This window comes from Varanus komodoensis, unplaced genomic scaffold (assembly GCF_004798865.1).
Source record: "Varanus komodoensis strain SLA01 unplaced genomic scaffold, ASM479886v1 scaffold2, whole genome shotgun sequence".
Classification (NCBI taxonomy): domain Eukaryota; kingdom Metazoa; phylum Chordata; class Lepidosauria; order Squamata; family Varanidae; genus Varanus; species Varanus komodoensis.
Window position 1 is genome coordinate 25660774 of NW_025335568.1, and position 25054 is coordinate 25685827.

The window sequence follows — 25054 nt, forward strand, 5'->3', positions numbered from 1 at the left end:
TCCCTATGGATTTGAGTTGCTTGCTTTTGTTGTTGCTTTTTATCCTATAATTGTCATGATTTTATTGTATTAAGGTATTTTATTGTTTTAAAATATTTTATATTGTTTCTGTAAGCTGTTTTGAATGCCATTGTTTGATAGAAAGGTTGGGTAGGTATTAAATCGATTGATCATTCTCACTGATTGATCTAACCTAGGTGGGATACAAATGTAAGGCCTTACATGTATACTACAAGAGAGAAAAGAATAAAGATCAAAGCCTGAAGCAAAGTGTGAACAAGGGAAAATTTAAAACATAGGAGGAATTAAAAGAAATGAGAAAGTAGCAAGACAGCACTGGAAATGGCTTTGATCCTGGGTGAGGTACTAAAGGCAAGTCTTATTTCTATTCATTTAAATGAAGCCATCCCTTGTACTTTTTTGGCTTAGCAAATACTATTTTCACACAGCAAATTTGCCCTCCTCTAATTTGATAAATACAAAACTGGTGCAGCTTGGGCAGAAAGCAGTGCTGATCTTTATAAAGCCTGTATGTTTACATTTTTCAATATCACCATCCATTTATAATCTACTGGAGCTATGTCTGATGGCTTGTCACACCCCACATATGAGACATGATTATACTTCCGGAAAAAGACTCCCAGTTGTTGGATGCAAGGTTGTTTGTTTGCTTTTTGTTGTTGCTGTTGTTTTTAAAGAAGTTTATATGAAGATTAATGATAGGAATTGCAGCCTGTCTCTCAGGACTTGCTTAACCACAGAATATTCTTTTCCCTATAACTAGGCTAAGTGCTTTTCATCTTGTACATATTTTTTTTTTCAGTGAAGCATGCATTTTCCAGACTTATTTCCTTACTCTGGCATAATACATGATGCTGCCTAAAGTAATGGGCAAGAGCTGTAAGTGGCATCTGAAAAATCCCTGAATCAGCCAAAAGTCTTCCCATAACTACCAAAGCTTTGGGTCACTTAGATCGTTTTAAATGATGTACTCAGCAGTTTCTAAGAGAGAAGGGCAGCCACTTCTTAAAAGGTCAGGTTGGATGCAGTCTCTCAAAAATAATATCTGTCTTCATACCCTGAAATTGTTGTATAAATTACTTTTGATATGATCAGCAATGTTATTAAGATCTTCAAGTATTGCTTAATTTAATCCTACTATTCCAGGCACTCTTATACAGATTTACCTGGGAATAAAACACACTGCTCTCAATTAGCCAGCTGGATTGGGAACACAATTGCTTTTCTTCCAAAGGCCAGGTTGAACACATTTGTTTAAACAAGTGACTAATAGCACACATTGTTTAGGATTTAATTTGCATTTAAGATGGTAAAATATATTTGTGAGGGCCTGTGATAGATTTGGTGTGGATTATCAAGAACCTAACCTGAGCACTGCAGCCTCCCCATCCGCCTGGGGAGTTTCTAGGTCTTATTGCCAAGAACTCCTTCCTTCAGTCAAGCTCGAGGAGAATGAAGGAAGGAAGACACTTAGAATTTGCTTTTTCAAAGCCTGGAGTCCACTAGGATTTGCAGAGCCTTGTAAACTACCTTTGGAGCACAAGGGAGCAGCTGACCAATCCTGTAGACTTAAAACATGGAGATGATCCTTGCAAGAAATTGTCCATTTAAGGAGTGTATCTGACTGTCAATGTATAAGAAGTGTGTGCAGGAAAAGGGGAAGAAGGCAGAAAAGCAGAAGTCAGCCATCACGCACACAAGGGACTCATGAAACCAATCTAATTTAGCTAGTATTGATGGCGGATCAGAGTAATGAACTTTCATGGAGCTTCTGGCAGCACCACTGATGTGTTCATAATATGGGGTTTATCACAAAGCCAAAGCACACATGACTTTAAATATGGGATTTATGCTTCCATGAATCTTTAAAAATCATAAAATGCAGCCAATCAGGGCCAGGACTGCAGCCCAAGTGGAGGAAGTCAGTCCGTTCCTGCTGTGCTGTAGCCCCAGTGAAAGTTACTTCCCCTAGCTGATTTGACACTGGAATGAAGCTTTCACTAGTGTCAGAACTCAGTGAATTCAGAGGTAGTGCAGAAATTCCTTCCTTTCTGCAGAAAAGCACCTTTGCATCTCTAGGGGTAATTTGTTCCCAGAAACCCATCTTTGCACACCATTGTTCTGCTCTGAATGCCCTGCAGTAAGGATATTTCCTCGAGGAGTCAGAAAAATCTGGGTCTAGTGGGTCCCTCTCATTCTCCATTTTGTCATTCCTCTCACATAGTCCTCTTGTCAGCTATCAATATGCTTTGCAACTTCTACCCATTCCATGGGCAGCCTTAGTTGCCTTTGAAGCCAATTTATAGGCCATGAATTGAAAATGTTCTTCTACTCCACATAAAGATAGCATGGAGGTTTCATTAGTCACAGAATTTACATGCTTCCCCTGCTTTGGATATGCAAGCTTCTTCTCAGCTTTCAGAAGAAACCTCTGCTAGCTGTTAATGGATATCCAATCCCAGAATTATTTACAGTACCTCTGGGTTGCTTTTATTTCCAGATAATGTACTAGCAGCATGTTTCCAGTTACAGCAGAAATAATGATGAAAACATATGGGAAACCTTATTCCCTTTCCTAATAACAAATACAGTGAAATTACACTTTATAATACTACAGACGTGTGTTTATAGAGCTCTTGGATCTCTGGATGAATTGTGAGGAAAACACATGCGGAGCTTCTGTAATATGAACGAACAAATCCTGTATGGTTGGATGGCTATTTCAAAGGGGTTAAATGTTTTATAAATCCAATCCAGCTATTATGTAGTGATTTTTATTTTATTTGTGTTAATTTCTACACTGCTAAATATTAAGGAAGGTCCCAGTTGGAGATACTTGCTTCAACAGCAGGAGCAAAGTCAGTGGGAGACCGAATGAATGAAAGAATGAAGCACCAAAGGCACTCTGTTATGGACACTTTAGGCTTATTTAGATAGTTCTAGTAGCATAGTAAATGTATCTTAAAAGTGATCTTAATTTTTACTGCATTCTTTCTGAAATCTGGAATGTAAAATCAGACATTTAGATCATATTTAAGGATATATAAAAAGGATGCATATTAGTTAAAGGCCCCTGTCCCTCACTAACTGACAAGCTGCCTTCAGTCCGGTTATTTAATCCCAACAAAAAGAGACTATTTCTTTCCCCGTTGCCAGCATGCTAATGCGCTGCGTGAGAGCACAGGGAAGAAAATGTCTGAATGAGTGCTGATTGTTCTTTCTTGCCCAAATTCAAACTCTCTGCAAACTTTCACTCATAGTTACATCCATTCTCAATACAATTTGGAAAGGATTTTGGTGGGAGGTACATAAACAAACTGTAAAAACAAATGCCAGCATAGTATAGAATAGCACAGTAGTCCCTTGTGGTAGTTCATGAGGATGCATTTCTAATCCTATACAGGTATACTTCATTTTATTGCGCCTCATTTTATTGCACTTTGCAGTTATTGTGCTTCCCAGAAATGACCTTGCATCAAGCACTCATATCTAATGGCATCATTTTCCAAAAGGGCTCATTCACTTCATGTTTCTTTCTCACGTTTTGGTAATGTAATTCTCACAATTCTGTAGTGTATGTCAAACTTTTTCATTAGTGTACTGTATATTTGTTATGGCTATCTGTGATCTTTGATGTTACTGTGATCCTTTTAATTGTTTTGGGGTGTTTTGACTGCACCATCAAGCAGCTGTTCTGCCTTGCCTCTCCTTCCCCTCAGGCCTCCCTATTCCCCAAGACACAATACATGTGCACATTAGGTCAGTTATTAGGTAAGTTATAGCCCTACAATGGCCCCTAAGCATTCAAGTGATAGGAAGTTAGAAATGATTAAGCTTAGTGAGGAAGGCATGTCAAACATATACCAAGATAGGCCTCTTGCACCAAACAATCCGCTAGCAGTATAACCATATATGTGATCCAAATTGTTGCTATATTCAACCTATTATGGTGGTCTGGAACTGAGTCTGGAAGATATCTCTGAGGTATGCCTGTGATTCCCATTATTACCCAGCCAGCCATACAGGACTTCTTGCTATTGCAGGACTCTTCTGCCTAAATGACACAGGATCCATAGCTTAGTGGTGCAGAACATACTTTGTGGATATACCTGTCAATTTTGGTTTATCTGAACTTCTCATTTTTCCTGTCTTAAACTTGGTCATTAACATACATTTTGTTTCAGTTGCATGAAAATAAAAATGCACTTTTGTAAACACACATAAACATGGATTAGCAAACCACTGAAAAATTTGGTGGAATTTTGAGGGATGATGGTTTTTCAGCTGATGTATTGTTCAAAATTATTGATGTATCAAAAGTTGCAAATTGTTGTATTGTTGTTTGAATTGTTGAATTTGAATTGTTGTTCAAAATTGTTGATGTATCAAAAGTTTTACATCAAAAGTTGATGTATTGTTCAGTTGATGTATTTGCCACCTAATGAGAAGGAAGGACTCCCTGGAGAAGAGTCTAATGCTGGGAACAATAGACGGCAAAAGAAGGGGACGGCAGAGAATGAGGTGGCTAGATGGAGTCACTGAGGCAGTTGGTGTGAGCTTGAGTGAACTTCGGGGGATGGTGGAGGACAGAAAGTCCTGGAGGAATGTTGTCCATGGGGTTGCAATGGGTCAGACACGACTTCGCGACTAACAACAACAACAAATTGTTCAAAAGAGTGATATTAGGGACTTGGGAAGTTACTTTTCTTGAGTCTACTCTACGATGCAGAGTGGACATCACCAAGCTAGGTGGATGAGTGGGGTGGCTTACTAGAAGGCAGCCTCATCTGTGCCAATCCTGTATCGTAGAATGCATTGTTTCTTCTATGAACTGGAGATAATATGGGTGCTCATGCTTATTGTAAGGCCTGCATCATATCATTTGTGCAGAACTTAACTTACATGCTTAAAGCCTTTCATGGATAATTCTCCATAAAAGTGCAAACCAACCAAATACACATTTGTTTTCCCATGTCTCCCAAAAGGAAAGTAGGAACAGCAGAACCTAGCATGATCACTTTCGTCTAGATTCTCAGATTCTCCAGCTGTGTAGATGTCTATCTCCACCATTCCTCATCCTTGATCCTATCTACATAAACATTTGTACAGATTTCTTGTACATTTTTGAAAACACGCACAAACATTTTCCCATGGTTTTTAAATAGCTGTGCATTTCTGTACTTATGCAAAAGTACACATTTTTAATGTTATTTGCCAATTCTTTTTCAGCAGCTCTCCTCATCATAAATACATTTTTGTGCACTTTTTTTGCAGATTGCATTACAAATTTTGGCAAACTGCATTCCAGTTTGTGCTTTGTCTTGGAAAGTACACATTTGGTAACTAAAGTGGAAATCCGATGTATTTCTCACTTATCTCTAAAGGCAAGTGCATGCATCTTTGCAATATTTCATTACAATTCAAAGAAAGTTTAACTGTGGCTAGATGTTGCTTTTGCCGTATGAAATGCATGGGGAACCTCCAGTCCACAGGACTGATGATCCATGGAGTTTCCCCATTTGGTTCAGTAACCTCTATCCCTAAACTTACAGTTCAGCTTCAGAGAGCACACTTGAAGCTAATTTGAAGCTAATCAGGGCTAAATGCTTTCCCCTGTTTAGCACTGCAAAAGGCACTGTTTCTTTCTGGTCTGTGGCACTTGGGTACATATTTTCTTTTTTAATTGAGCTAAACATGTTTCAAAAATAAAACTGATCAAAATGCTATGTAATTTTCAGTGAACATATTAACACTTTATTCTATATGCATTTTGATAATATATGTATTTATAAGTTTATTATATTTAGATGTTTATTTAAAAATTTTATATCTTTCAAAAACCATATTAAAATATGGATTTTGAGATCTTTAAATGGCTAAGAATTGCATCAAATGGACAAAAACAGAATCAAGTGGCTAGGAAATTTCATGTCTGCAATTTGTTCAATAGGTAATTCCATAAGGATTCACAAATATTAAAGCAACTTTAGGTTCAGCATATGTGCAATTTGCAGGTGAACCTATGCTTGAATTTCAACATATAGATTAACCAGCAATTTGCAAACTGGTTGAAGTATTCCCAAGAACAGAAGGCATTAAAAATATCCTATGGAGTAACTCAGGGAAAGAGGGGTGGACTAGTAGGAAAAAATATTGTCTGAGTCAATCGTATGTTTGTCCTTCAAAATAATTCTTCATAGACAAGACTTGAAGAGCTAATGTGAAACTTATTTTGTAGAGAGTGCATGATGTTAAGGCAAATGCTCATACAAGTTCCTTGCTTTGAGATAGGACTAAGTGAAGTAGCTTGTTTTCTTTGAGCTGTTCCCAACGGCAAGTGCTGAGGAATTGTTGTTATGTTATGCCAAATTGTTAAATGGAATGTATATTATGGAATATATATTGCCCGCACAATGCATAGCTATACAAAAAGTCAAAGTAATAAGGAAGTTTCTTACAGCAAAAGTTCCAGAATGTTCTGGTGGATGATACGGATATTAGCAGTTTACTTGTGTACTTTGTATACAAAAAGTATGCTTTTGATTCTTAGGAATGTTAAGGGTAAGATTGAAAAAGTGAAAAAAAAAAACCCTGGTTTATTTTCCTCCTTCAGGCATGTTCTGAAATATTCATGGTACCTTCAAAAGGATTCTTTGATATAACTCATTACAGCATTTTTGAAGTGTCATTTTTGTTAAAAATACTGGGTTGGATCCAGGCTTGGGGTAGAACCACTGAAATTACAAGGACTTAAGTTAATAATCACTCACTTAAAGCCCACTGATTTCACTGGCCAGGGTTCAGTGGTACCACCCCACCTCTGCTGCTCCCAGGGGAGCAATCATTCACATGCTTCTAAAAACGAACTAGTGGAAGCAGTTTTTTTTCTGATACTGGTGAGTGCACCCCTTCTGCAAGGTTTGTTGACCGGCCACATGCTGAAGCAAGCATTTCTCCTCATTTGGGATACTTCTGCAGGTGCAGAAACCATACCACTGAGCAGTTGCTCCTACAAGTGCATTGCCATAATAATCTACTATCCAATGGGATGGTTTTAAATATGACTATGTCACTGGATCCAAGTCACTGCTTTGCAGCCTGCCATCTGTCATTGTCTACTCAGAAGATTCTATCTCAGTTCTCTGGAGAAACAAGTCATTGGATATTTTTCTTTGAGTTACTGGAGTGAGAGTTGCCATTTATGTCACCATGAAAGCCAATTGAATTCACATGTTCTTTCTGACATGGTAAATGATAGATTTGCCATTTGAGGGGAAAGTTGACTTTGTGGAAAGCAAAAACCAAACACACAGACAAAACAGTTCATGTTGAATCTAGAACAAAGAAACAAAAAAGTGAAAACAATGTCTTGATGCTGCTTGACAGAAAATTTACTTTATAATATACTTGAGGTATACATCAAAATGAAAAGTGCATATGTGGATCATTTTTAAATGTTCTTAGCATTTAGAATTCTCTTTTTGCTCGTTTCCCTTCATTTTGTTCTGCATTTTGAGGTTAATTGGTGCCCTGGGTCATCCTCTGTTGGTGGGAATACCAAATAGAGGGAGATTTGTAGGTTGAAAGTACATCACTGAATGACTATCATAGTGTTAATAGATGCTTCAACATAAGCTATCTAGTATTGCTCTTGCCCAGTTTTGACTTGGATGCATCTTCATGGTCTTATGTGCATCAATTACATTTCTATTGGGCTACTGTAAGGCACTGTATGTAAGGCCCAACGGACAAGCACACAGAAAGCTGATCTAGTTCCAAATGTTGTGTTTAAAATTTAGATGAGTGCAAAGGTCATAGAACCTCAGGGCTGGGACTCTACACAGTCCTATTCCACTCTACAACAACGCTGGGGGTGGGTGGGGGCATAGGAGTGCTTCCTACTGTGATAAAACCCCTAATCCTGATTCAAGGCACAGGAGATAGAAATGAATTTCCCAATTCATTGTGAAGCTCCAAAGACACTTTTTGTTTTCTCTGCAACAGACCAATGGCTGTTAGATGGCTATCCCTCTGGGTGCAGTAATTATGCTTGATTTCTGTATAACACAGGGTTTTCTACTGTACAAAGCTCCCCTATGTTATTCCAGAGCATTCTCTGAGATGCAGTCTCTGAGACTTGACAATTCAAAAGTGCACGATAGTGGTACTGGAATTGCATCTGCACAAAGGACATGTAGATAACAGAGCTACTAAATTCATGAATAAGATATAAGGTACACAAACAGGAAGTGAAGGCTAAGCTCATGTAGTAGTGTCATGTTTCTGAATCAGAAACAGAGTTGCAATAAAAAGCAAGAATTTAATCTACTGGCAGCATGTGTTGCTTGAAACATGTATAAGACAGTAAATAAATGGATTGGGGTAATGCATTATGCATTGATTGAAAATAAAATATTATTTTTTCAGCTACAAAAACCCCCACGCAATGTTCTGAAGATAGGAAAAGGAAAACATTTTGTGACGAACCTGAAAGATTCAACAAATGAAAACACAAGTATCAACGACCCTAATAGCTTAGCTACCTTCCTTCCATGATAGGAAACTGGTAGTCCATGGATGTTAAATAATCCTGTTTAAGGGCTAGTGTTATTCAAGACCAAAACACTTGGGTTGGCCTTGCCATTATGCAGAGTGAGGCATCTACCTCAGGAGGCACATGAGCAGTGAGGTGTTGCAGAACAGAACTGCAGGTTCCTTGCAGCCTGGGCAACAACTAGCTTGGTGCCTTCAGGAATGCTGGGCAACACTGTCCTATCACCACTATGGAAGTATCCAACCATCACTCATCTATATGTGCAATGATGTGTGTGTGTGCACATGCGCATGTGCGTGTGTGCGCAGGGGGGTGGGCATACATCTTTTACTCCAGAAAGCAAAAGTCTGGAGCTGCCCTGAATGGCACTTTTGTTTGAATCCTTGCACTGGAGAAAAGGAAAGGTTGCCTATGGAAGTTGTATCATTAAAGTTACATAACCATTCTGGAATTACCAATCTATTATAGCATAACCTCCTGCAGGAGTAATTTCAGAGGTAATTCCTGTTTTATACCAGCAGTAACGACTATTTTATACTTTTACAGCACAAGTTTATGCATTTTTTACTCATAAATAAATCTCACCTCACTCAGTGGGCTGACTACTGGGTAGCCCAGACAGAATTTCACTGTTAGAAGTATATACAGTTACACAGGTATGGGGCAGTATTGCTAGAATATGGGTAGGCAACTTGATTCCCTGAAGATGTTTTGGACTACAGTTTCCACATTCTTTCACAATTCACCATGCTGGGTGGGCCCCAGGGGGTATTAGGCTGCTTATTGCTGTACTAGAATAAAGTGTCATCCAATGAAACTAATGATAGATGATCCAAGGTAGATGAAAGACAGTAATTTTTCAGCAGTACATTGTTAACCTATGGAATGCCCTTCTACAAAATGTAGTGATGGTCACCAACTTGGACAGGTTTAATGGAAATTAGACAAATATGCGGAGAACAAGGCTCTACCCATTAGGCCTTCTTAGTCATGATCGCTAACTATTGCCTCCAGTATCTGAGGTGGTATTTCTCTGACACTGGTCACTCGGAAATGCAAGCAGGATGCTGCTATTGCTCTCATGTCTTATTGTGAGCTTCCCATATCCATCGGGGGGGGGGGGGTTGTGGGAACAGAATGATGGGTTAGATAGGCCTGTGATCTTATCCAGCATAGTCTATTCCAGTGGGACACACACACACACAGAGAAAGAGAGAGAGAGAGAGAGAGAGAGCCTTTATTTCACAAACCTCAAGAAATCTTTAAAAGTTTCTTATTCAACTACTTCCCACTCAGGAACTTGATTCTCTCCAACAAGTTCCATTGAGCAAATAGGCTATTTTCCAGTTTCTCATTTTCTAGAGGAACAAAAGAACTCTTCAGCACCTTATGAGGAAGAGCCTTCCTAGTCCTTGTGCCAAAAGCTCTTTTTGTCCTTCCTTCCTTCCTTCCTTCCTTCCTTCCTTCCTTCCTTCCTTCCTTCCTTCCTTCCTTCTGTCTAGTTTCCATTGTAGAAAGTGGGTTGCTGCAGTGATAGGCTGCTTATAATTAATATTTAAAATTTACACTAGAATGGGGATTGCCCTTTCAGCAAAGAAGATTGGAAACATTTTAAACACCTCTTTCTCTTCATTATTTTTTCAGGGGGTGCCCGAAAGTGTCCTCTTTCCCTTTGCTTCCTTTTTTTAATCCTTTCCAGCTCCTTCCTCCTTCCTTTGTATGACAATAATAGGTCCAATACAACTGTAATCCTACCCACACTTGGGACCATATCCCATTGAGTGAAATGATATTTGCTTCTGTGTTAACATGCACTGAAATGGGCTGGATAAACATTCAAAGAAGAGCATAAATGGTCCTGCAATTTCTCTCTTTAAACACACACACACACACAGAGTGCATCTGTTGAATAAGCAAATCGTTGATAACAAACATTGATTTATAGTTTCTCCTGCATCTCACAAACACTGACTGCTGCAGGTTCTATACACAAATAGCCAGATAGTAAACTGCAAGGAAGCTTCTTCTGCAATCATCTCTCTCCCCGATCTATCCATCTGTCTGTGCTTACACTCCAATGACTTAATAATGCCCATTTGAATAGGGTGCTTGTGCAATGTTAATGATGCTAAAGTGGTGCTCTTGGCTTGAGACTTATTTTCCTCTTCATGCATTTGGATGACAAAGTCAGTTAAAAGAAAGTTAACATGAGTAATATTGTTACTAGCCAAAGTGCATTACATCTGACAATAAGTGTTTATTGCTGCAAGTGCTTTTAAGACAATAAATGTGATTGGCCTTCAAGCTTGGATTTGGTTGCTTTTCTGCTATGGTCCTAATTGATTTAATAGTCAACCTGCTATTTTGAGAGTCAGTATAGTGTAGTAGTCAGAGGGTTGGGCTGGGGTCTGGGGACCTGGCTTTTAGTCTCCATTTGGTCACAAACCTCCAGGGTGACTTTGGGCTAATCACTGTTTCAGCCTAACCCTAACTTTCCCACCGAAGTGGTACCTTTTCATCTACTTGCATTTGCATGCTTTTGAACTGCAAGGTTGGCAGGAGCTGGGACGGAGCAACGGGAACTCACCCCTTTGTGCAGATTTGAACCGGCGACCTTTCGATCAACCAGCCCAGCAGCACAGCGGTTTAAACCACTGCGCCACCTGCAGTCCCTATAGTGTAGTAGTCAGAGGGCTGGGCTGGGGTCTGGGGACCTGGCTTTTAGTCTCCATTTGGTCACATACCTCCAGGGTGACTTTGGGCTAATCACTGTTTCAGCCTAACCAACCTCACAGGGTTGTCATGAGGATAAGATAGAGAGCAGTGGGAGATTTATGTAGGCCACTTTGAAATCCTTGAAGGAAAAAAGGTGAGACATAAATGGAAATATGAGCATCATACTTTTGAATACTGGAAACAACAAATGCAGCAAATTACCTAGGGAGGTTGTAGGTTCCATCACACTTCAGACATTCAAGAGGCAGTTGGACAGCCATCTGTCAGGGATGCTTTAACTGCTTTAACTGGTGTCCTGCATTAAGCAGGATGGCCTTATAGACCCCTTCCAGCTCTACTATTCTATGGGCTCCCAGGTAGTAGAATGAGATGCTATTTCAGAAAGGCAGGTATGGTGGGCAGGAAGTAGCAGTGTGTGGTAGACAGCTCTCCACATACCCCTAAGCTAGCATCTGGTGAAGTGGAATCTGATGGCACTTGGGTTGGAGTTCAAATAAACTGCCAGGCTCATCACCTTCTGGCCATGGAATAGAAGATGTTGCCATCTTGTCCTTCACCTAGGCAGAAAGCTGTCTTTGGTTGTGCCTACCAGGAAGCTTCCAGAGGCAGTGTGCCTCTTCATACCAGTTCTGGAGAGAAACAGTTCCAGCATGCCCTGCTTGGGGGCTTTCCAGAAGCACCTACTTTGCCACTGTGAGAAACAGTGTGGAGGACTAGATCATCTGAGTCTGATTCTTATGCAGCTAGCAACTGAAGGAGAGCTGAGGGGAAAAGAGGATCATTCTGAGTGGTCAAAATCCAAGCGTGAGCTACAGTAAGACATAGGAAGACTGGGTAAACCCAAAGAAGATTCTGGAAGGAGTCTGGAAAAGGAATAGCCTAACAGACACGGGTGGGGACATCTTTCCTCATTGGAAGCTGGTCACAGAAAGAGTAGGTGAAGAACTTCCCTAGAATGTCTTCTATCAAAGAACCTTTTATCCTACCAAAGATCCTTCAAAGCCTATCAAAGATCAAGGCAAGTTACATGTGGTCTGAGGGCCAAACTACACATTACACTGAGTCATGCTGATTTGTCCTTTGTATTTCCCTCCCACTTTTTGTTTGCTCTTTTTTTTTAAAATCTTGTTACAAAGCACAGCAGGAAAAGCAGTTTGGATAGCTTTTTAGTGGAAAAACTACTAAAGAGAAAATGGTTCAAAAGCTCTTCAGAACTTCTGAGGAATATTTCTTTAAGTCCACTTTTCAATGAACCTAGCAAGGTTGAAGCAGCAGGCATGCCCCAAGCAATACAAAGAAGTGGCACATACCATAGATTCCTGAGCTTCCCATGCTGTTTTTCTTTAGGATCTAAAACATCTGCACTTTGGTGAAGCAGCAAACTCAGTTGATGTTTACATGGGCAAATCTGTCTCTCTTGTTCATGTCATGTTTGCACATATTCTCCTTTAAGTCAATCCTATTTCCATGTTAATATGCTGTTGTTTTAACATTCCATTATATGCACATCTAAATATTACTTTAAATCTGATTTCTCTCAAAATGCACATTTCCAACAGGGCAATCCTACCAAGAATGTTGGGGAGCTCCAAGGTCACACTGGCCTATTCATCCCATGCCCCACAACCTGTTGCTAGTAAGAAGAGAACCACTCCTCAGCCTTTCCTCCACAGCCCCCAGAATTAATGTAGCCTCCTCCACACATGTCCCCAGTTGTCCCCTATGAATCCAGCCTACAGTGTTGTGTATGTTTCATGGATGACCAGAATGTGATAAGAAACTTGTAAGTCAAGTAAAAGCTGCTCAGACAATCTACCAAACTGCCTAGAAGGAAAGGCAGAACTTTGCTCTTTTTAAAGCTACCTCCTACCTAGGTTCCTGAATTAGAAAGGCAATGAACAAGATCAAAACAAGAGAATAAATTTTAGTTTTGCCACAGTGGCTCAAATTTCATATTGTTTCACAAAGAAGGGTGATAGGAGATAATTAATTAGAGGACACTGCTTTGATTTCCTCTAAAAAGATGGCATGCTCATTGAGTTCCAGTTCCTGGAAGTTTAAATGTAATTTGCAGTTTGTAGAGCATATACAAAGCAAAGCAAACCCCAGACAAACTAGGAAACATGGAAAGCCCATTCTCTCAAAGAAATGAAAAAGAGGAGGAGGAGGAGGGAAAGTAGGAATGTTCTTGCCTAGATGGCTGCTAGGAATAGAGAAACAGGATTACATCAGCATTAGGAAAAAGGATGAAGATATGTGTGCAAATGTGAGCAATTAGAACTTACATGCCAGCATTCTGTAGTTTTGTACAAAATTCCGTTTGGCTATTAAAAAGTCACAGGCATTAGCCATTGAGTCAAACAAGCAGTGGTTCTTTGGCTTACACAAGCCAAAGTGGCCTTGTGTCCTACCTTAAAGAGGATAGTTCTGTTTGAAGGGATATTTTATTTGAAGGACTGTAGTCCAATTCAAATTTAAGGAGAAAGATGCATAAGAAGTGAGAAAAGCAGGTATACAGGCCTCTCCACGATGCTTAGGGATTCTAATGTGCACCAATGCATATGCATTAGCATATACACATGTAATGCAAATCTGTGTTCCCCTCTGTCCTTTTTTGGGATGATGCTGTATGAGAAGAGCTCCTAGCTTGCCTCCAACAGATTTGTAGCAATCTGGGCTTGGTTGCTTTCACTGTGTCTGTTTTTCTGAATCCGTATAAGCATTCAGACTGGGTCCACAGTGGTGTTGCATCCCCTTCTCCCCACACAAATTCATTATACCCAGTTTAAAAGTCTGTAATGGACTTTGTCAGGCCTTTAATGCCTCTGGAGAACTAACTCCACACATCAAATGCCAGGTCAATAAATATCCTTGATGTAATCTGTATTGTTACCTTAAGGTTACCTATTCCATTCTTTTGATAAGCAGATTCTCTTCCATCTCTGCAGAACACTTGATAACTTTATTCAAGAAGTCTGGCCATCAATGGGAGACCAGCACACATTTTCTTTTCTGTCCTCCTTTATATATAAAATCAATGATTCTTTCAGAAGGATCACAGAACTTACCAAATGGAAGCTCTATAATTAGGTTTATCACACCTAACGCCTTCTCCTGAACACATGTAGGATGCAGTCCCCTGATGTTACGGTGCTATTTCATTCTCTATGATCAAAAGAGCTGTGTGACTCTTATATGTATTTGTGTCTTTATGGCACTGAAATGAGAGCACACTTTCAGAGTTCAAAGTGCTTTTTAATGCACAAAGATCAGGTGAAAGGGAAAAAAAACCCAAAAAACAGAAGCCTTCAAAAATCCAAGGTGGTGTCAAAGACTAATGGCATTTTATATATTAAAGAGGGAAGGAAAAGGAAGGGAAGGAAAGGAGATCAATGCTTAGAAATTGTGAACTGGGCTGAATGTTTCAGGGTCATGAGGTCCATTGGGGAAATGAATACCTGCATATAGGCCAATCCCAAGCAATGCTCCATTGCTTTTTAGCATCATATATAATACAGGACAACATTATCCTTCTCAAAGCAGCCTTATAACAAGACGTAAATTAAATTTCCCTTAGGTAGTTAATGCATTTCTCTAACATAAATGATAGATCTGAATTTTCCAACTTTGTAGACATACCATGTTTCAACACAGCTCCTTCTCTTCTATCTGGTTATAAAGACAAGTGTGATTTCATTCAGATGCTCTAATTTTTTGGAGGTAGTAAGTGTAAGATTAGAAGTGAAATATTCATCTCAAATCCAAATCCAGAACAAGTAGAAGAACAGAAAAGACATGTGCATGAATGTCTTGAGTCCCTTTTTAGTGGAAAAGGGTACTCACTTAGAAACTCATTTTTTAAAATTATAATCAAGTTCTGATAAGAGCTTACTTACTTGGAGGTTGGCAGCTTTTATATATGCATTTTATATTTATAAAAAGAAAGGGTTTAAAGGATCCTACTGTGGATTGCCAAGGCAATGTACATTTTCCTATTAATGATGATTAACTTTAAGTTTCCAATTTAGGCTAAAAGTGGCTCACCTCCAATGGATTTATTGTAATCTGGGGCTGGCCATTTCTTCTCTGCCCATTTTGCATCCCTTTCAAGCTGTGTATGCAACCATGCTCTTTGGTTTGGTTATTTCAATGGATTTTATTTATATCAGGATAGGTTTCACAATTTTATCCACTTTGGCTTTACTTTCCTAGTTTTTTATCATCTGCTTAACGAAAAACGTTTCAGGATGCAATCATCTTCTCACTTCCTTGAGAGTAAGTCCCATTGAATGCAGTGACCACATGTCACAAGACCGTGACATTAACATCGCAAACCTATTTGTGTCTAATCAGAAGTAAGCCCCATTGAATGCAGTGACATGTCTTGTGACATGTGGTCATTTTTTAAAAAAACTAAACCTACATGAGCACATCATATTTTTTAAATCCTAGAAAAGAAATCCTATAGTAACATAGCTTCATTTCAGTCATCTGCAATGTATGCAACATCCAAGAGTCTTTTTATACTAATACGGAGGAGGGAGGGACAGTTTGTATCATTACTGTACTTATCGGAAGGAAGTAAACCTCTCTGATCTGAATAAATGTCTGAGTACATATGCTTGAAACTGAACTCTGGAATGCACATAGAAATGAAGAAATGTGTGGATGATGAAAGTGCGTATGAGCCATAGATAAGTGCAGCAATATGGCCCCATGCTGGTGTCCAAAGTCTGTATTTGTGCAGGGGAGAGGGAGAACCCTGCTGTGGCTCTGCCCCTTCCATTTGCAACCTTCCCAAGTTTACCAGCTTGTCTTGAAGTGAAAATACAGCTGGGCTCAGGTGGCAGAGCTGCCTTGCCAAGGTCGGAATCGCACACAACTCTGTCTCTGCATTCATTCCAGACAACTGCAGTTCTTTCTTGAACCTTCTTGGTAAACTAGGAATAGTTGTGGGTTGAGGGGTCTGTCTGCAGCATGCATTTCCATTCCTTCCATGGATACTAATAAATAATCCTCCCCTTATACTAAAATACATATTTGCTTTTTCTAATCATTCAGCTGAAGGAGAAAAAGAGTAAAGGTGCACATTTTCCCCAAATTTATAATTTCAAATAAACCCATTTACAAACATTTGCTCCCGTGTTCTACTAGACTAGACTAGACTAGACTAGACTAGACTATAGTAAAACTATACTATACTATACTAATTTTATCTATTTGCTTTCTATGTTGCTCATTAACCAAGATGGTTCTCTGGATGGTACACGTACATCACATCATATCATATTATTATAACAGTTTATATTCTGTTATGATGAAATATAATATGATATATAATATTCTTCTATTTGGGATAACCTCTCAAAACTGAAAAAAACAATCAGATGGAGTGATTTTCTTTTTTCCTTTGCCTCTGTTAAGAGAGTAAGAATGAACTGCAAAGCATCCCTTTCTACACAAACTTTTAAATAATTAAGAATCCTAAGAGAGTCCTTGGCAAGCTCATATTCCATTATTTGCTTAATATAAAATGGAACCACATTCCTATAAGGTATAATGTTCACACGACCTCCAAATTTATGCATAGATTCAGTGCCTTGAAGGCCATATCCCCAGTGTGGATACAAATTTTGAGCACTAGCATAAGGTTTTTGTTGCCTGTGGTGCTACTGCTGGAATAAAAGTATGTTTTATGCTGATGTAGCTCAATCCTAAGCAGTTATATGTGGGCACATCAAGTTTTAAATTTGAGCTGCTAGCCTTTTTCTACAAAAATATGTGTAGTAGTAATCCATGCATTTACAGCTTCAGTGTACCATATTATTAATTACATGCTAAGGTTTATACAGAGCCCAGGAACAGTGATAAGAGAGCTCTTGTTTTACAGAAGGGAAAAAGGCCTTTTATTGGGGGTGTGGCAAATCTGAGGCTTAGGCCCACATGGCACAGAATGCACAAATTTGCATGTGTTTCTTTCCATGTGTTTAAAGCCTCATCTTCTAAAGTTCCTATCTTCTAGGGACACCCTGCTTTGCAGAAAGGGATGAATGGACAGAGGAAAAGTAGGCCTTTGGAGGAAAAACTCTCTGGTAGAATTCAAGGAGAAGGCATGAGAAGTGCATGTGGACCAATGCCAGCTACATGGGATGCAGCTGGGGTCATCATGCCCTTGCACCTTTAATTAAGCAAGTGCCCATGGACCACAGAGGAAGACAGCTGGTCTCCCAGGGCTTCCTGGCTCTAAATGAAGGATTCAGGGCTCCATCCCCAGTGGGCTGTCACCCAGCATCACTTCAAAGGGAGAAGTGATGAAAAGGAAGAAAATAAGGATACAGTGAAGACCCCATTTGCTGTATAAACAGAACATGTAAACAGGTATCAGGCACTGTACTGGTTTTTCCCTGCTCCTATATGTTTCACTGTTTGTAGTAGATTTTGCATTTTATTGCTGTGCATACTTTTAATTTGTTTATTGATTTTTGATGTTTGCTACCCTAGCAATATTATGGGAAGCAGGTTATTTAATAAATAAGTAAATAAAATTTGCCACCCTCACCCAGAGTGCCCATTAGTGAACATTATAGGTTGTATTCAGAAGAAGCAAGTTCTGCTTAGGTCCCATTGAAATCAATGTGAAAAGATAGGCATAATTAAGTAGCATCCCACTGATTTCATGTTGAACCGGCTTAGTGTGGCTCTATCACAGTTTTCCATACTTCAAAGGGATGTGGCTTTCTAGCACACTTGCTGTTGCTGATTAGTGTCATTAACAACCAAGAGATCTATAAAAAATCCCTCAGATTTGAGAGAAAAAGATTTCTACCACACTATGAATTCTCTAGCCAGGGCCACTCTTTAAATGCAAAAGAGATCAACAATAGTTCAGCACATTGCAAACTGGCTTGTTTAAATAGGTCAGGGCTTGGCAGACTTTACAGTTTCTGAGTCCGTTGGAACACAAAGGCAGACATAGAGCGATGGGCAACTGCTAGCTGGACTTCAACTGGGGATGGAGAAAATTAGGTCACAGTTACTCAATAAAATAAGTATATTTTTAGAGAAGAAAAAGTGGCATTCTCTTCGCATGCCCAGCCATTGCTTGGGAAGGCCCTTGCCAGTGCTGTCCCATCCCGGGGTAAGTTTCTTTCAGTGGACTAGTCAGCCAACATTTTGCAAGCTTTGCTATGGATTGCTGCAAGCTGGGAAGTAATTACTTGGAAGAATTTACCAGCACATGAAAAGGTCAGGCTGAAGGCTACATGAGAAGTCTTCTCCCTGGTGTTTTTCACTGTTCTTGTGCAGAAAGGGTTTTTTTTTTAAATATTATTATTTTTGTGAGTCCATATTCAAACAAGCAGTCTCCCCCATGTATTCTAAGATAATGTAAGCCTGAGTGCTTCCTGATCATTTGAATCAGATATTAATGTTTTAGCACAATAGAAAACCACTATCTTGAAATCATTAGACATCTTGAAATACATAAACCACAACCCTACAATATCCTTTTGAAAAATCCATTTCCCTTTTCTTCTTCTGACCTTTTCTTTCTCTCACTGAAGAGGGTGCTTTAACTCATGGGGAAGATCATATACACTGACTTTAAATTTTGTGAGACTGGTGATAGATCTTTCCTTACATCTCAGTAGTTTTCCATCAGTATAAACTGAACAGTATTTTTTTGAGTGGGGGAATCATATTCATCAGAGAACAACAATAAAACTTGGCTTGTATACTAATGGACTCTAAAAATTATGTGGCCTGTTAATGGCTCATTAACAAATACATTGAGGAACCAATTTTCCCTGAACGCAAATAAAATAAAACTCAAAAACTGGGAAGTGTCTGCTAAAAGCTAAATACAGGATAATGATTTATTTCAAAGTGTTTTATATGCAGGTATCATCCCCACTGACAAAGATCTTATTTTTCTTCCAATAGGAAATGTATTGATCACAGGTGGGAAAGCACATTAAGACTGTATTCTTGTAGCCACATAGTGTAACTGAAATATTCCTCTGGCAACAGCTGTAATATTCCTCTACTGCAAACTTTGCAAATAATGCAAATAAGAAATTGGAATGTGCAACAATAAAACAGCCAATGCTTTCTGTTTCTGTTCTTTCAATGTTTTTTCTCCAAAATGGCTTCCATAGGTGTACGGAACAACATTGATTCCTACTGTCAGTCAGTATGATTACTGTTAATAAGCAGTCCAGAAGTCATGGCATTAAACAGAGACAAGTTGGTATAGTGGTGAAGGTGTTGGACCAGAAACAGAGAGACCTATGGTAAAATCCCCAGTCAGTCATGATGCTTCCTGATCCTTATCCTAACCTACCTCACAGGGTTTTTGTGATGGGAACATGGCAATAAAGAAAATCTTCTACGCTACCTTCCTCGGAGGAAGGATTTAAACTCAGCTCCTGCAGGAACATAGTCCCAGCAGTATTTTCTACATTTGACCTCCAAATGAAGTTTGAAATTTTACCTGCCCTTTGGGGCGGGGGGTGGGCAACTAGTATAACCCTCTAGGTTCACTTGGGCACTTATTTCATGGGAAATCACATTTCTGCTGAGGCCGGAAGTCCAACCAGGTCTATCCTGCCAAGTTTATCAATAAATAGTTCTGAACCAAGTAATTGCCTTAAGATAAACTTTACCAAATGCAATTGGGCATTTAAGGAGCTTCATGAAAAGCATACATACCTTACGTTACTGTGTCTAGACTATGCACATTACTCACCTAAAATTCAGTGACAATTCACTAATTATTTTTTGGAGCAAGCATAAAATTTCCACATACACTATTTATTCATGTTAGGCATGGAAGGTTTGTCATGGCTGGAGCCAGCTGGAGCCAGGGGTCAGACTAGATGGCCCAGGAGGCCTCTTCTGACTTACTCTGCTTCTATGTTCTATGTTTCAGCAATTTATAAAGAACTCCCAATGTTGAAAAATTGCCTTTGGAATCAGTCAATGACCTCGATATTCCTTGCATTGGAGAAATTCTAAAATCAAGAATCACTGTATGCAAAAGCATAAGAGAGGGAAAGATTGCAAACAGCATATCTGGACACTTATTTAGCTCTGTTCATGTCATTTCTCATTTTTTAGAGAAACTTCACTGGCAACTTATGCAGCAGCAGATACAATAATACAGTGTCCTTGGCATGTAGGACAAAGCCATCCAGCTCAGTCCTGCTTGTCCAGCAGCAGGGAGGAGGTATCATAGGAACAAGCTAAAAGCTGCCTTGGAAGGCTCCTTCCTGGTGTATGCAAGAAGTAGACATTCAGGCACTCCAAAAATGGTCTCGGAGGTCAGTTCCTAGATCATTGCTCCTCTCTCATGTTGGTAGCAATGGATGCTGGGGATTGTATCCTACCTGACAAGGCTTGGGTGCACCTTTTGCAATGACCCAATTCTAGATTAATAAGCATATAGGTCGGACATATGGGTAGCTGGGTGGCTGTCCTATCATATCTAGCTTGGCCCTATTTTTTGGCATTCTGATGTGGAGTGTAAGTTTGCCAGACTGGATGATAAACTGCAAACCCCAAACTATTCCTTGTACTGAAATCCCACTGAAATAAATGGGACTTTTCTTTCAAATAAACATAGATTGCAAGCCTGCAAGTGCTATGATGATGCAAATGAGAAGCATGAATCAAGATTACTAAGGGTGCTGTAGTACTCCAGCAAGTTTGATTTGCATTCAAGATACTGTAGTTTAGTAGAGTAGTATGCAATTATCCTGAACACATCTTCTAACATGATGTGTGTGTGTGGAGGGCTGCCTAGCTTATCCTTTTCTGAGAACAGTCTTAAAGCAGATTAGAGAATCAATGCTGAATTACAATACATCACATATTAAAAATTCAAGTATAAAACTGCAGGCAACAGATAACAAGTATCAGTAAACCGTTTGAGTCATGAAGAGCATGAAAAGGAAGGATGGACTTGGTATTTCAAAGACATAAAAGACAGTGTCTGGCAAATAAGTCTAGGAAGAGAGAATTCTATAAGTTAGCTGTTCCCACAAAGATATCCCTAAGCATGGAAGATCTTAATCAGTGGGCAGGTGTATGCAGGAGAATAAGTACTATAGATGCCCTAGTTCTGTATGATTCTATTTGATTCACTTATCATCTGGGAAAAAATCGGAAAGCACAAAGCTGGTGGGGCAAGGGTTAAGAATGCTGAATACACAACTAAATGCATGTCCAGTGAAAACAAAGGATGAACATCCTAGTTACACCTGAGGTTACTATAAGTGAGGATATTTCAGAATATTGATAGCTAAGATCATGGGCTGTAAAGGTGAAAAACACTGTAGGAACAATGCAGGCGAGCTTTGCATATCATTACACAGCAGACAGCAAACAGTGCATTAAAAAAAAAATTGTTCCAGTTGAACAACACGCAGCAAGGCTACGGCCTTCAAGTCCTTTCACTAACTTTAATATGGAATCTTATGGGAGGTCTGTGTTGGATTCATGAAGAAACAACTGGAATTTGAAACTTATGTTCCATCTGTTGTCCAGCCTGGTATGCACAAAATAAAACATGAATGATAAACATGGTATAAGTCAGATTGAAAGTGGGTGTGCATGTGTGCACATGTGCGTGTGCATGTGTATGATATAAAAATAAATAAATAAATAATTTTAAGTATATGTGAATATATTAGAGAATAATTTCAGCATTTATAAGGTGAATATGACCTATAAAGACAATGTTTTTCAGTCTGATTTAGAAAAATAACTGTGGTATTTGTTCCCATAATGGTAATTCATTTGATATTTTGATAATTCCTGAGGAGAATTTAATTAGTATACTGCTGGTACTGCTAATTTATTTTTAATCTTCAGGTTGTCGATAAGGCTTGTCCAGACCATTGTCTAAAAATTCCTCAGGACACCATCCAAAAACAGTCCCTTCAATCTTAACTATTAGTTCCTAGCAGGAAGCAATAGCTTTTACTGCTTTCCTTAACCTTGTGCCTTCCAGCTCTATTAGATCATGGCTCCCATTATCCCCTAGCCATCATGGTAGGTGGATTATGGGAGTTGTAGTCCAACACTTCTACAGGGTACCCAATTAGGAGAGGTGGCTGTAATACTACTTGACTGTGCTCCAGGTGTTCCATTGCCATATTAGTATCTGTTGTGCCCGGAGTTCATTGGGTTCAATTGGTTCTGTTGGGTCAGCCAGCAGCTCTAACTGATTGCTTTATCAACTTGCCTTCCCTAAATTAGAAAGGCAGACCCTCTGTCTCATTGCATATAAATCAAGATACGTATCTTGAATCTGAACTGAACCCTAAGACTATGGATCCAGTTTGGTAGAGTGGACAGGGTCAGACCTGAATTTCTGCTTAGCCATATAGCTCAATGGGTGACTTTGGAGTAATCAGAATCTTTCAGCCTAACCTACTTCACAAAGCTGTCGTATAATGTACCAAGACCTTTGGAGAAAGGATGGGTAATGTTACATTTTTAATGGGACAAACCTTTAAAAAATCTAAATCTAGCCCCTTCCTTTAAGGACCTATATATGTTTACAAAATGGAGGATGACAGAATTTTAAAGGTGCTTCTACATGTCTGATGACTTACACACCAGAAATATATAACATACAGGAGATCTCACTGTTAATTCTTATCTTACCTTCACATCATTCACATTCATCCTTGTCCCTTCCTTCCCCACGAAGATGTCATCAATGTCAACAAGAATGTATCTATCCAAGGACAATGTAAGCCTCTTCCCTGTCAGGAAGGAGATGGCATCTATAAAAATAAGTTTGTGGAGCCAGAAGTTCAAGTTGTTTCCAAAAAGGACTTTCTGAATCCCGTCATGAAGTCCCAGGTCCTGAATCACTGTAGCATAAAGAGAAACCTTAGGCAGTGATGCTGGGAACACTTTGGAAGCCTGAAATTCTGTTAAAAGCACTGGTTGGTAAGTTGAGTGATTAAATTGGAAAACAGTCCAGTCTTCACCAGGTAATGGGCCTTTCTCAACCCTTGGGGCTTTGGTTATGTGCAGCAGAGGAGACTGGGGGTTTACTAAACAATCTTGCAGAGCTACGTTATTGTAAAGATGCAATGGAAATCCTTTGAGTTTAGTGCTTGACATGCTGTTCTCATTGGCTTTATGAAAACCAATTATGCTAACACTGTATTCCATACAGTATTTTTCTAGGAGTTCTCTGTTCCATGAATCCATGGATGTGTACTTCAAAATATTTTCAAATATTACAAGGATGTATTTTCCTTTTCCATTATCTGCCAGTGGAGGAATATCTCCTTTCCCAGATGCAATCACCATCTGATGCTGAAATCGACTTGACTCCAGAATGGCTATGATATCTTGGCCAAGCTGAGAATACTGGCTTTCAACAAACAGCAGGACGGTAGGCTCAGTCCTAGATGGATCTATTGGATTCCCCATTTTAAATTCCATGGATCTGTATGGTAAAAGCTTAAGGTCTTCACACTCTACCCCTCCTGTGGTATCAATGAGGGCTAGATCTTGCTTGTGACCTGTATACAAGTAATAAGCAGAAATGACTATGCTCACCAAACAGAACGTGGCTAAGAGAATAACAAGTGTGCGGAAACTTCTACGAAGTTTCAGAATCAGATTCATTTTCTTAAGTCTTCAATGTATGGATGGATGTATTTAAAAACAGTTGCACCAAAATGTTGGCTTCTTCCTTCTAAAGTGCTATTATAAATGGACCAAGGGACAGTCTCAGTACCACTCTCTAGGCATTCATGTGACCATTGCAATGCATTTATAAGGGGTGAACGAAGCTATGAAACTCTGAGAGCTGGCAGTCCAAAGAGCTGGAAATCTATGTCAGAAGCAGACTTCTCTGAATGCACCAGTCGCCAATAATCAATGGAGGAGACACTTAACATTATCTGCAACAAAGTGAGAAATTAGAGTAGGTTAAGAAAATCCATATAGCAATTAAAATGTGTTAATTAAATAAGCTAGTCGCTTCTTCCAAAAAAAAAAAAAAGAAAGAAAAGAAAGAAGAAAAAAGAAAGAAATCTTTACATGAGAATTGATCGATCAATCGATCGATCAATCATTTATTTATTTATTTCATTTCTATAGCACCTGTAGCCAAATATCTACTTTAGAAAAGGAAGGTGGGATGCCTTCCTGGTATAGTATGTGTGAAAAAATACATCTGGATTATGGGGTTTTTTCCAACATGCTTGTTATATTAATTCAAGCTTACACACATCATGTTGTATGTGCAATTAATGTTAAGACACTTTCCTTTTGATTGTAAAAGCTGTTTGTAAGGACAGCAAAATTAAGGGCAAATAAATTATTTTTGATCAAGGTCAATTCTACCCATATTTTTGACAAAGGTAATTTGGGGTGTTTCTGTGGTTCTTTTCAAAATGACACATTCCTATCATTTTCCTATGATTCCTATCACAACAGGGTTTGGAAGAAGTTTTCAGGTCAAGCAAGCAGTTAGGAACTAGACCTATATCTAGCTGTGGAAAAGCATTTCCACTTCTGGTATAACATTTGTCTGGGCAATCAGAAAAATAAAAAGTATTCTCACCCTGATTACAGCTTAGTCCTCCAAATTCCTGAGTGGAAGGAATGATGCTCATTCAATGCATATGAGTAAGGAGAGAGAGAAGGGACTTGCTTTTGGCACAGATAAATGTAAAGCCTTTTACTGGCATGCTACACAAACGAAATAACTAG

General features: G+C 39.1%; 1 protein-coding gene across 1 annotated transcript in view; it reads right to left on the minus strand.

Annotated features, from left to right (window-relative positions):
• The window catches only part of LOC123022822 (bifunctional heparan sulfate N-deacetylase/N-sulfotransferase 4), a 113614-nt gene extending 89652 nt beyond the window's left edge, over positions 1-23962 (minus strand). Inside the window, exon 1 of the mRNA XM_044428884.1 lies at positions 22982-23962. Coding sequence (XP_044284819.1) covers positions 22982-23962 — 981 coding nt within the window. The remainder of the gene's footprint in view (positions 1-22981) is intronic.
• Between the last annotated feature and the right edge of the window lie 1092 nt (positions 23963-25054).